General features: G+C 37.6%; 1 protein-coding gene across 2 annotated transcripts; it reads left to right on the forward strand.

The window, feature by feature from the left end:
- Positions 1-1,918: 1,918 nt before the first annotated feature.
- On the forward strand, positions 1,919-13,687 carry cnot2 (CCR4-NOT transcription complex, subunit 2). Of its 2 annotated transcripts, none has more exons than XM_079247084.1 (15): positions 1,919-1,983; positions 4,239-4,367; positions 4,458-4,530; positions 4,662-4,809; positions 4,891-5,073; positions 5,159-5,238; positions 7,158-7,283; positions 7,430-7,554; positions 7,672-7,789; positions 8,148-8,304; positions 9,919-9,980; positions 10,130-10,179; positions 10,262-10,362; positions 12,266-12,410; positions 12,500-13,687. In XM_079247084.1, exons 2-15 carry the CDS (start codon positions 4,251-4,253, stop codon positions 12,584-12,586), a joined length of 1,572 nt encoding a protein of 523 aa, XP_079103210.1. In that variant the 5' UTR covers positions 1,919-1,983; positions 4,239-4,250; the 3' UTR covers positions 12,587-13,687. The 2 variants fall into 2 exon arrangements, with proteins under 2 accessions (XP_079103210.1, XP_079103211.1); XM_079247085.1 differs by having other exon boundaries at positions 7,194-7,283.
- The last annotated feature ends 61 nt before the right edge of the window (positions 13,688-13,748 follow it).

A 13,748-nucleotide genomic window follows, 5' to 3' on the forward strand; every position in this document is an offset into this window, starting at 1 on the left:
GCGTGCCTGAGGTGTGATTCTACCTTGCTATCTCGCATACCTTCATTAGGGCTATTTTTTAACCAGATAAAATGGAAAGGAATTTGATTTTCCTTATCAGAAGGGCCAATGGTTGACCCTCATCTGCTTTCACTCACTGGCACACTGCTTTTAGCACTTTCCTGCATTCACCTGCTGCTGGAGGGCCTCAAACAAGCAGCAGTGCAAATCAAACAAGACAGAAAAAAAAGCATGTGACTCCAATAACAAACTCACTTCATGGCATCTTAAATGTCCTGCTGGCCTAAATGAGTTTGCGCAGTTGGAGATGATTATGTAAAAAATCTAAATCTAACCGTAAGATATCATGACAATTTAACAACTTTATCCTTTTTGGAGGGCTAACAGAGGTAGCCAAATGTAATTTTGCAACTTGTTTGCAGCTGCAGTTTCATTGTTCTGTAACTAAAATATATTTAATTTTCTAACAATGGAATTTATCCTGCAGTGCTGAGTGGCAGTCCCCCCGTCTGCTTAGTATTCACCGTGTTTTCTGAAAATGTTTGCTTAAGTGCTGTTAATTAAACATGTATTAATGTATCATAAAGCAGAGACAGCCATACGACTGGTCTTGATTTCCCTTCTCAGGTCTGATGTCAGCTTTCAGACCAGTTCAAACACATTTTTTGCTCAATTTAATTTACAACATGAGCTTGAAGTCAGGGACTTTGTGTTTGAAAAATATATCTAATAAAAGAAAAATATACATACATGCAATATACATCCCCTTTCATTAAAGAAAAGGCTGAATTTACAACAGTCACTCATTTAACTGGAGACTTAAAAAAGGAACAATAATCAAAAATTTGCAAAAATATAATTTAGTAATATAAGACACTATTTTTTCATTTAATTGAGTTGAAGAAAAAACAAACAAACAAATGTGTCCTGGACAAATTAGAGACTTTTCTGTTAAACAGTGGGACAAAATACCTGTCAACAGGTGCAGAAGTCTGACTGAGAGGAACAGAAAACACCTGACTGTATAGCGGAAACATTAAAGGATTGTTCAACTAAATATTAGTTTATGACTGATGGAATATGTAATAAATTATCTTATTTGTTTGATTTTTAAAAAAAATATTTCTATTGAACCAGAATTAGAAAATAATGTAATGATTTTCATTAAATGTTTAATTATTATTACTTTATTCAATTTCAGCTTATTTTACAGGCAGCTGTTTTTTTTTCCTTCTTTAATGAAAGGATATGAATAAATATGAACACACCTGTGTGTGTGTGTGTGTGTGTGTGTGTGTATATATATATATATATATATATATATATATATATATATATATATATATATATATATATATATATATATATATATATATATATATATATATATATATATATATATATATATATATGTATATATATATATATATATGTATATATATATATATATATATATATATATATATATATATATATATATATATATATATATATATATGTATATATATATATATATATATATATATATATATATATATATATATATATATATATACACACACACACACAGTTGTGTTCATATATATATATATATATATATATATATATATATATATATATACATATATATATATATATATATATATATATATATATATATACACACACACACACACAGTTGTGTTCATATATATATATATATATATATATATATATATATATATATATATATATATATATATATATATATATATATATATATATATATATATATATATATATATATATATATACATATATAAAAAACACAAACCTTGTGTGTGTATGTGTGATAGTTGTCGTGCATTATGTGCGCAACATGTCCAGCTTTGTGTACGGAAGTGCTCTGCAGGCCGTAAGGTCAGAGGGTAAAGGCTACATTTCTTTCTACTGAGAGTATACACAGCCATCTTGGATCTAACGAATCGAAGGGAAATTGATGCGGTGAGGGTATTTTACTTATTATTTGTCATGTTAAACCGCTTGACATGAAATGAACATCTCAGCTAGAGCTTCTCGTCCGACTCTTTGCTTCCCTCTGGATGGGAAGCAGGTCTTTAGCCTTTAGCATTTAGCCTTTAGCTGCAGCTGCTTGCAAGCGGAGCGTAAACTCAGCCAGCTGACTGGTGAGATGTGGAGGCGGAGAGGGCCCATTACAGTCCGATGGGGACTGTCGTTTGCTTGTTAAATTGTACTGTTCTGTAACTCAGCATCTGTCATACTTTGTTCTTCCTTTAATTGAAATATTTCGTTTAAATTTTAGCATCAAGCTCTGCTAGCTGAGTAGCTGCTAACATTAGCTACATGCTAATGCTAAAGTAGCCTCTTAGCAGTGCTTCTGTGTTAATGCTCTTAACTGAGTCCTATGCAGAGCTGAAGAAGCACCAACAGGCAAGTTAATGCCTATTAAGGACGTGAAATTATGACATTTTACTTTTTGGGATAGTTTTTCTACAAATTGGAACTAATGTCGTGGAATTTAATGTTTCTCCACATTTCTTTGTTATTACAAAGTTTACACACACCGTTTAAAACTTTCCAATTTGTTTCTGATGTGAATCATACAGCAGTAATTATAAGGCTTTTTACATATTATTATGTTAGAATGGCCATTTAAAGAAAAAAGTATGAATTTCCAGGTTTTTAAACTCTTTGGGATGGTTTTTCTACAAATTGGAAATTATGTCGTGGAATTTATTGTTTCTCCACATTTCTTTGTTATTACAAAGTTTACATACACCGTTTAAAACTTTTCAATTTGTTTCAAATGTAATTCATACAGTAGTATTTATAAAGGCTTTTTTAGATATTATGTTAGAAAAGCCATTTAAAGAAATGCGTATGAATTTCTAGGTTTTTAGACTTTTTTATAACACTATTTTTATACAAATTTCATTGCTTTGTGTTTACAACTTTGATTTTATTAAACACATATAGCAACATGTTTGTTCAATTTGAAATATAAATACATTTATCTTAATGCATTAAACCCAGGTTTCAGTGTAAAAGGTTGACATTTACAAGATGAAGTTTTCGTCTCTTTAAGGCTACAGTTGTGTTCATTTTAGTTGAGATAAACAAAATCACTGTTTGACTTTGGAAACATCAGGCGTTAAAGTTGTATTTCTATTTACTTTTCTTGTTGTTTGTCATTAAAACCAAAGTGTTTCCAAACAACGGTTGAATTGTTTTTAGCTTTCCTGTTGACCAAAGTTCAGCTTGGTCAAGTTGGCTCAGTGGCAATACTGTGGCGCGTTTCTAAAGCAATAAAAACAATATCATCACTTCTGCCGGTCACAACACTCATGGAATTTAATTTGTTTTATGAAAGCCAAACTATCAAGATGACAATGGACTTCATTATCCCTGAGAGGTAATTGGTTTTGCAGCTTAGCAGCACACAACACAAAACAAGGTGAAAACACAATAGTTTTGTGATACTAAGTTGTTTATTCTGCAGCTGATAGACAGAAAACATGCAATCTCCCAGGATCTTCTCTGCCCAAAGGCCCAAACTTTCACTTCATTAACAGTTTTACTATATATGATTAAACGTTTTCAGTTTAAGGAAATAAAATCAACAGATAAACTCTTTTTTTTCACTGAAAAGCAGCCCATCAAGCCTGTATGTTAACACAGAGTAGTATAAGCATTTCCAGACTTTCACTCTGTTCCAATAAAATCCTGCTTTAAAACACCAGACAAAGTCGCCACTTCAGCAAATTAAAGACAAATCTGTGAAGGTAGTTTGGCTCTACTGGACTCTGATGTTCAGAGCTGAGCCGAGCATATTTCTGCTCTTCAGAGCATGCATAGAGCTTACCACTGAGTATCAAAGCGAGGAGCAAAACAGGCCATGGACGATAAAAGCAGGCAGTGAAATTATCAGATAACTCGAGATGGATATACCAGGTACCATTGTAGAGACCCTCTAGTGTATAAAAAGCCATCAAATGCCTCATAAATAGATATTATGTATAGTTTGAGTTGAGCAGCTATTGTGTAGATTTACAGTAAATACAAGTCAGCAGATTCTAATGAGCAAAAATGAAGTCCCACCAAATGTGATTTTTTTTTTTAAATTTCTTTTTTATTTAGTTATTTATTTAATATATATTTTTATATTATATTTCATTATTTTTTATGTTTTTGGGACATTTCTGTCTATTTCTGTATTTTAATAGTTCTCTCCCTTTCAGGTGACAAAAGGCATGTTTGGTGCTAGAAAGAAATTTCCAGAGTTCGTTGAGGTTGTTGACAACGACTTCACAGATGACGGCATGTACTACAACCAGCCGTCGATGTTTCCACATCGATCGGACAAAGATGTGAGTTTGCCCCCCCGCTTTTGCACAGTTCATTTTGTTTCACATGTTCACACTGTTTACCACGTCTTGTCTCTGAACGTTCACTTCTAGATGCTGTCTTCTCCTTCACCATCGTCGTCCGGTCAGCTGTCGCAACTTGGTGCGAGTTTATACGGTCCACAAAGTAAGGACAACGCAGGAGATTTGAATGTGTGAAATGAAGCTTGTATTGACTGAACCGGAAGCAAAAAGCTTGCTTTCTGGGCTGTCTGAGCTCATTTGTCTTTCTTCCTGTGTTTTTGTGTCTTTCTGCAGGTGCAATCGGCTTCCCGGTGAGGGGCATGGGAAACAGTACACCTCAGTTAAACCGAAATCTAACGCAAGGCTCGCAGCTACCAAGTCATATCACCCCGTCAACAGGCGTCCCCACCATGTCCCTCCATACCCCTCCATCACCAAGCAGGTGAGTGCTGTTGCTTGTTTATTAAATGCACAATTAGGAACAGAGTAAGTACAACCTGATGATGTTTTTATGTTTTCACAGGGGGACATTACCAATGAATACAAGGAACATGCTGAACCACTCTCAGGTCGGTCAAGGCATTGGGATGAGCGGTAGGACCAATAGCATGGGCAGCTCGGGGCTTGGGAGCCCCAACCGCAGCTCACCCAGCATCATCTGTATGCCCAAACAACAGCCAGCACGCCAGCCCTTCACCATAAACAGGTAGGGTACCTTGCACATGTTCACTCATGCGATTCATCCTCCAGGTATTCATCTAATCAGCTGTGGTTCTGATCCGTCTCCGCAGCATGTCTGGGTTTGGTATGAACCGCAACCAGGCTTTCGGGATGAACAACTCATTATCGAGCAACATCTTCAACGGCACAGGTTGGTGTGTTTAGCGTAGCAGTCGTCAGGGTTATAATTACAAAAACAAAACCGAAAAATGGCGTTGTTGACAAATACAGAAAGCTTGTGTTTACCAGAGGATCTTTATTTTTATAATCAGCAACAACCATATTTTAAGAATAAAAGAAATGCTTGTAGAAATAGGAAATAAAGTATAAGTTATCAAAACAGTTATTTGAATTTATCATGAATGAAATTGAAAAATAAGATATGCATTTCATGGCTGTTGTTATTATGAAATAATATTCTTATCAAACAAATTGACCACATTTTGATGAAAATAATTTTGATGTTGGAGTAGGCTTGTGTGAAGTACTTCAGAGTACTGTCCTACCTGTACTACGAAGCAGTAGGAGGATCCTGTTCGGTGTGCCAGGCCAGGTTACAGGGTTAGAGTTTGCCACCAGAGGGGCAAGTTTTTCATCTTCTGAAGAAAATCAAATGTTTCTTTCACTTCTTGTGAACACTGTGCTGTAAATTTTTACACTTACACACTTTCACAAACCACCAACCGTGTTGCAGGAAGTCGCACATCAGAAAATATCTGATTTTTTCACTTCATCATAATTTTTAGAGATTTTTTTTTTTTTCTAAATTAATACCAGCTACTTGCTTACGTGGTTTTTTGTTTTTATTCATATTTTATACCTGTTGCTTTTTGTTGTTGAACATTTTTAACTCCAGTGTGTCTTCATTGGGATCCTTGACTCAGGGGTCTGTGGCTGCTCAGTCTGCTGGGTCGTTGCCATGGGGATCACCCCTGAGTGGATGGCTGGGATCCTGTGATGCAGCCCTATGACTGTGGTGCAGCCATAGGGCTGCAGTGCCAAGCTAGATGTTTATTTCCATGATGATATGCAGTTGAAGAGATAGTGGTGTGTGGATACATGTTGTGTGTGTTTATGAGTGAATGTGAGAGAGGTTAAATGCTTGTTGTTTTTTTTTAATAGTTAGTTGTGTGCTTTTGTGCAGAGTCCCTTGTGCTACTTTTTGCATGAAAAGGAGTTTATAAATATTTCCTTTTATATATCACCCCAAATCCCCCGACCTTCCTATATAAAGTTCCATTCTCTCCCTGAAACATACATATACATACATTCAGTATATTGTACATTCAATATATTGTACATATAAACATGTGAATACATAAATATATGAATTAGGGGTGGGAAATCAAATCGGAAAAATGGAATATCGAGATTTTTTGCTTTACAATTTTAAAATTGATTTTTTGTTTAAAAATGATTTTTTTCAAATAAATACAAATAATCCTTTAAAATTTTTTAGTCATTTTTATTGTTTTTATTGACCTTTTTATGTGTCTTCTTGGGCATTATAGCAGCAGAATGATGGTCTAATGTGTTGTTTTTTACAAACTGAAATTCAGAAAAATGACTTTCTATATATTTTTTTGTTTTTAGTCTATAAAAAATCTGCGATATCATAGAATGGTGAGAATCACAATTTAAATTGAATTGTCACCCAAAACCTCAGTGTTGAATCAAATCGGGACAGAAGCATATCATCGCATCCCCATTATGAATATCAACCACATAAATCACTTTATAGATAAAATTTGATTTGATTCGATGTTATATTGACCTGGTGTGCAAATCTGCCATGTAATTTCTCCAAACATTTTATTTTTGGTTTAATTTTTTTGTTCACTTTAGTTTTTTGGACAGGAAAATAAGTTGCTCTTCTAGTTGCCCCTCTCTAAGCATGCGTTGGCTTGATTTGCTATTCAGGGGTCCTTTGGGGATTCTTTAAACTCTCTGAAAGGTCTTAACTGCAGGCGAGGCACCTGCTGCTTATACGTGCTTCACACAACGCCACTCTGGAAACTTTAGAATATCATTTCAGTGCATTACTTGTTGTAACTTGTCCTTTTGATGCAGATGGGAGTGAAAATGTAACGGGACTGGATCTTTCAGACTTCCCTGCATTAGCAGACAGGAGTCGGAGAGAAGGAACTGGAAATCCAACACCGGTGCTCAACCCGCTGGCTGGACGGGCACCTTATGGTAAGCCATTAGGAAAGGACATTGATTGGTTGGATTGATTGGATCCATAATCAGCAAAGGATCTATACCAACGCAGATGATATCCCTGCTAAAAAAATTATTTCTTATCATACACTTTTGTGGCTGCATTTTGGGAAATCATCAAGTTGGCATGGTGACAAAGCCATCAACGGAACAGACACAGGATTTCTCTATCCATAACGAGGACTTCCCAGCACTGCCTGGGCCTAACTATAAGGACCCCACATTGAACAACGATGACAGTAAATCTGTAAGTGAGAGCTGTAACCCTGACATGATGTTTGTGTTTTGTGTCCAGGTGATAATAAAGAATAACTGTTAATAAAATGGTCTTTGCGTAAACATGTCTGCTTTGCTTTTCTTTTAGAACTTGAACTCCACAAGCAAGAGCACATCCAGCACAGATGGGCCAAAGTTCCCCGGAGACAAGACGGCCTCGGCACAGAACAACAACCAGAAGAAAGGGATCCAGGTGTTGCCCGATGGTGAGACCTCACAGCCAATCGTAAAGCTCCAATTCCACAGAGACATCCCTTCTTAATCGCACTACTTGGGTGAGACAGTTGGGCTCTCTACCCTGCATTATGAATTAACACAGTTGTTGGATAGACTGCAGTGAAGAGACCAAATCAATAATGTTCACTGTGAAACATCATCATCTTTCCATTAGCTTGCCTTTGATCATCAATTTAAAGAAAAAGTAATTGGCTTGGTTTGCTCTGCTGGATGGTCACAAATTACAGTTTATTAATGAGGATAATCTGACAGTAAGTATTTGTTGTATATCAGAGTCGTACCGTAAGTCTGTGCTTTGCTAAACTCTGAATGTTCCCACGACTGCAGGTCGGGTGACGAACATTCCCTCAGGAATGGTGACGGACCAGTTCGGCATGATTGGTCTGTTGACATTTATCAGGGCTGCAGAGACGGATCCAGGGATGGTCCATCTGGCACTAGGAAGCGACCTCACGACGCTGGGACTCAACTTAAATTCACCAGAGTAAGTCGCTGTTAGGGTTTATTTAGCTGCCTCCTAAATGCAGAGTTTTCTGACGTTTTGTTTCTTCTTTTGTTCTGTTTTTTCTGTAAAACGCAGCTTTAATCTTAAGTCAGGCACACCAGTACCACCAGTGCAGAATGCCAGTCTGGAGCCCTGATGTGAACAGATTCAAATCAAATTCAGAAAACTTTATTTCCGTTTGCAGACATGTATCGCAGCGAAGGACAGGACATTATACACACACAAACACACGTCGTCATCAATGTGATAAGTCCATGAGAGGATGTTACAGTGTCAACCATCAGTGACACGTCCAACGGCAGAAATAAATAAAAAAATTTAAAAAATGGACGTTTGGCAGTATAAACCAGGTGTTTTAAATCATTCATACTGTGAATCTAAATATTTATCAATATGTTTATGATTGTGCTAAATAGCACAGCACATATAATAGGATTAAATGGACATTAATGACATGATAGCTGTACGGAGGAACGAAACTGAGCTGTTTGGTTTGTTTACTTGTGTTGCATAAAGTGTAAAAATTACCTCCTAGAAATATTGTGGTCTAGTTTTACTTTGTTTACATGCAAGCTCAACTTTATCATTGTTTCACACTTTCATCTAGTCGTACAAACATAAAACGATGGAAACTGGAAAATGGTAAGAAGCTTCTGTGATTGGCTCACTGTTGCCACAGCAACTGGAGCAGACAGTGAAGTTGGCATCAGTTTTTATTTTCACATGATTTATCCCATAATTACTTTAAGTTTTATCTACAAGCTAAAAAATTTGGCCCGTGCTTGTTGTTATTTAGGACCTGCTGCAGTTGATCTTATTCTGTATGATGTGAACAATAATTCCTTCTACATAAAACACGCACTAAGATAGGTCCAAAGTCGGTCCTCGAGGGCCGCTGTCCTCCAGGTTTTCTATGTATTCCTCTTCCAACACACTTAGCTTCCATTAAACGGATCCTACAGCCTCTGAAGTTCTGCACAATGATTGATTAATTTGATTCAAGTGTGTTGGACGTGAAAACCTGCAGACCAGAACTGGACGCCCCTGCACTGAGACATCATTGTTGTCAAGATGTCTCAACCTTACTCAGGATAATAAAAAACCAGGCCAGTGTGTACCAGATAGAAAAACACATAACAATTCAAATGCATTCATTTAATATAAAAAAAAACAAATATACAAGTAAATATGATGAAAATATTTTGCCTCTGAAAGACCACCTCAGAGGGAGAAAGACATCTAAAATAGTTTGCTTCCCCTCATGCTGACAGTCTTCTCTATACCTCAGGTGTGAGACTGCGGTCCTCGAGGACCAGTATCCTGACGGTTTTTATTGTCTCTGAGCTCAAACACAAATTAAAAAGCCAATTGTAAAAAGGTTGATGAGAAGCGGTTGGATCTATCTGAAATCAGGTGTGTTGGGCAGGGAAACAACAAAAACTGTAGGATACTGGGCCTGAAGGACTGGAGTTTGACACCCCCGACCATCTGATTAGCATGTGACATTAATTAGCTTTATTTCACATGCTAATTAGGCTAATTTGCTAATTACATTAATAATAAACTGAGTTCTGCTTTGTGCGTCTTTAACAGGAACTTGTATCCCAAGTTTGCGTCTCCGTGGGCCTCATCGCCTTGTCGACCTCAAGACATCGGTAAGAGTAGGACAGAGCGAGTGTATCAATGTTGCTTAAAAACCCATTTCCAGCAGAAATATCCCAGTTAAACACCTTTAAGTCTTGATAAGACTCTGTGTTGTGTGTGTGTGGTACGTAACCAGCATCTTTTCTCTGCTTTTTTTTAGACTTTCATGTTCCATCAGAGTATTTAACTAACATCCACATAAGAGACAAGGTAATTCTATCCCCTCATAAGCAACACAGTGAATATTTTTATAAGCAAACACACCAAAACCTTCTTGTTTTCTTGCGTCTAGTTGGCTGCTATCAAGTTGGCTCGATACGGTGAAGACCTGTTGTTCTACCTGTACTACATGAACGGCGGTGACCTGCTACAGATACTCGCAGCAGTAGAGCTGTGAGTACTCAGCCATGACACTCGAGAAGAGACGGGAAGTTGTTTATCTGATAGAGTAGTAGAGGTGATGAATGGATGACTTATTTATCATCTCTGAGACCGTAAATAGATCCTGGCATCTTTTCATTTGAAGAACTGAAACATTGATTGCTGCAACGTCAGCATGGTGAAAAGGGATTTATTGTCCGCATCATGGAGACTCGGGCAGATGCTGGCTCAGGGATGATAAATTCTGATTCGGACCTAAAGAAGTCCGCTGGGTTGTGGGTCAGAGGCAGACATCGGTCACATCCACAGCTGAAAAGAGCGATACTTACATGGCTTCATGAGACTGTCGTCCATATTCTTGCAGCTCAATTTGACAAATCGATTGAAATTAGACGTCTGTGACAGCGGTGGTTCTGCTGCTCGGTGAGCTCCCAGCGTGCCAAAAGGTTTCCTGTGTCACTTCTGTCCAAAATCAGCTTCGTCGCTTTACATTCACCTGTCAACCTTTTAGCATCTTCTCACATTAGACCTCAGGGGGCCGCCGCGTTCAGGAAACACCCAGTGTTTTTAAAACAACAGGGAATAAATCCAGTATGGGACTGGTGTTTGGAGACCACGATCTTTCCCACGTTGTACTTCAGAAGTGCATATAGATATGAAATTGTTACAGTAATCTGATTACTCCCAGATATCTGAATTAGATGTTCATGAAAACAGGTTCAGTTTTTTATATAAATAATTATGTCTTTAATAGTCAAGATAAATTAGTTTTACTTAAATATCGAAATGAATTAAATCCATTTAGGAAATTGGTGACGATACGCAGCCCTGTTTGATCTAGTAAACGTGAATCGAGCTGTTGAATAAAATGTGTCTCATGATAACGTTGGAAACATTGTTCCGTCTTTCCCAGTGGGAGATCGATTCGTCTTTACGTGAAGCTGACTTAATGTCTGCAAGTTGGTCAGTGGCCTCTCTGTGTGGAGTTTGCGTGTTCTCCCCGTGTATGCGTGGGTTCTCTCCGGGTACTCTGGCTTCCTCCCACCGTCCAAAGACATGCATGATAGGTTGATTGGTTACTCTAAATTGCCCCTAGGAGTGAGTGTGTGTGTGTGTGGTTGTTTGTCTCTGTGTGGACCTGCGATGGACTGACAAGCTGTCCAAAGACTGCTGGGATAGGCTCCAGCTTCCCCGCGACCCTTAATCGGACAACTGAGCGGTTAAGATAATGAATGATAATGTCTGCAAGTTACTGAAGTGGTGATTTTGACAGATGAAGCTTTGGTTTTAAAATCAGAATAGTTTTTTGGGGGTAAAACGACAGTCTGGAATGGATTTAAATGATTGACACAGAGCTTTTCCAGCAGTTTCTTGCAGATTTCCATCTAAAGAAGCAGAAAAATATATGAAATATAAGAGCTTTTTTAATTTGTCTGTATTAAAATGTGCTGCTGCATGATTTGTTTCACAAACCAACGGAGCTTTGCTGTACGTCAGGAGCATCAGGGCCCGTTTGAGTCTGGTTCAGAGTTTAAACGCCGGAGAAATCCCTCCATCAGAGAATCTCAGCCCGGTTCTTAAAACTCGTTTTGTAAGATTGACTTGATTCATCCCCATGGAGGACAATTATATCATCACAAATGTACACATGTATGTATTTACAGCAAGATAACTAATTCATATATCAATATGTTTTCATCTTTCCAAGTTCAGCACAATACTTATTTTTTAATCATGCCCCACTATTATATAAAAGCCCAGTTAAACCAGTAAGTGCTTTATCTTTGGTTTGTTTACATTATGATGCACTTTATGAAATGTTGTATTTGTTTACAGTTTGAAGCGACTGAACTTTTCTCCCTGATTTGATGCGTTTTTTCTAGTATAGTTATATTTTCTGACATTTGTTGTCCAGGTTTAACCGGGACTGGAGATACCACAAAGAGGAGCGGGTTTGGATAACCAGAGCACCTGGCATGGAGCCCACACTCAAGACCAACGCTTACGAGAGGGGTACCTACTACTTCTTTGATTGTCTTAACTGGAGGAAAGTAGCCAAGGTAAGCGTTATTACGTGGTGAGATGGAAGTTTACATGCCATCGTTGTGGATTAGCGCTGTCGTGTTAAAACTCTGCCTGCATCTCCAAGGAGTTTCATCTGGAGTATGACAAGCTGGAAGAGAGGCCTCATGTGCCAACAACCTTCAACTACAATCCAGCCCAGCAGGCCTTCTAAGGCCCAAACAGTCCAAAGGCCGCAGCTGTCCCGCCACACACAGCACTGTTGTCCAGGAGGGCCGCTGTGGAGCACACAGCTTGGTTTTTATTCCTTACGGATTTGACTTTTTGACTGCGGGGTTTGTCATCAATATTAAAACTGTCCTGCCTTTCAGAATTTACATGCTGCCCAAAACACCAACACTTGTTCCATTTTTATTCCTTTTGTTCCTTTTTTTTTTTTTTTTTTTTTTTTTTTTGGTCTTGTTTAGAGCAGGGTCTGTGTTATGTTTACGTCTCTGAATCTGAGGCCTACTTTCTCCCCGAGTGGAGGACTGACCTTGTGGCACGGGACAGTGACAGAACAAAGGTTCCACCTCATATTTACACGTGTTAAGAACACAAAAAAAAGCCGTAAGAAGCTAGATTAACATCCTCAGATAGGAGTGAAGGGGTGAAAGAAATGCAATGTTTATTGTTGCACTATATTTAGTAATAAAAGAACACAAAATTTGTTTGTGCTTTTTTATGTGAACACTCCGAGTTTTTGGTTTTTTTTTCTACTTTCTTTAAATTAGAGCAATTCCTCTGACTTTTGCGCTACCAAACAGATTCCTGTCTCGTTCTGTTCCTCCTTCAGTTCGTTTCTGTAACGTCTGCGCCTCCCAGACATGGACACAAATCTGGGGGACAGCTTTTGGTTTTCCACCAACGTGGAGAGATCATCAAAGAGGCTGAACAGCAACACAACTTTGCTTCAGAGCAAACAAAACACTTTCCAGTCTTTGTTACAATTTTGTAAGAAATGTGTACATTTTTTTCTTTGCATCACATAAATTAGTATATGTATGTACTAATGTGTATATATGATTACTATACATATACATATATATAAATATATGACATTATTTTGGAAGAATTTTTCGCCCTGCCTTGTACCTCGTTTTTTCTGGAGGTGAGCATGGATGAATATGTAACAGAATCTGCTGGACAGGGTGTCGTATGGCACTGTGGGCACTTACGTCAAAATATTACAAATAAAAAGTCATTAAAAGGAAAAGTTTGACTCTCAGCCTCCAAACAAAGTCCATTAGACGTGAACAAAGGGATGGATTTCACTTCAGGCTGTTTTAACTGCAGTTGATGCCAACATTTCTTAGGAAACTGGAAAGAAAAAAAAA

The sequence above is a fragment of the Telmatherina bonti genome (genome assembly GCF_933228915.1).
Source record: "Telmatherina bonti genome assembly, chromosome: 2".
Taxonomy (NCBI): domain Eukaryota; kingdom Metazoa; phylum Chordata; class Actinopteri; order Atheriniformes; family Telmatherinidae; genus Telmatherina; species Telmatherina bonti.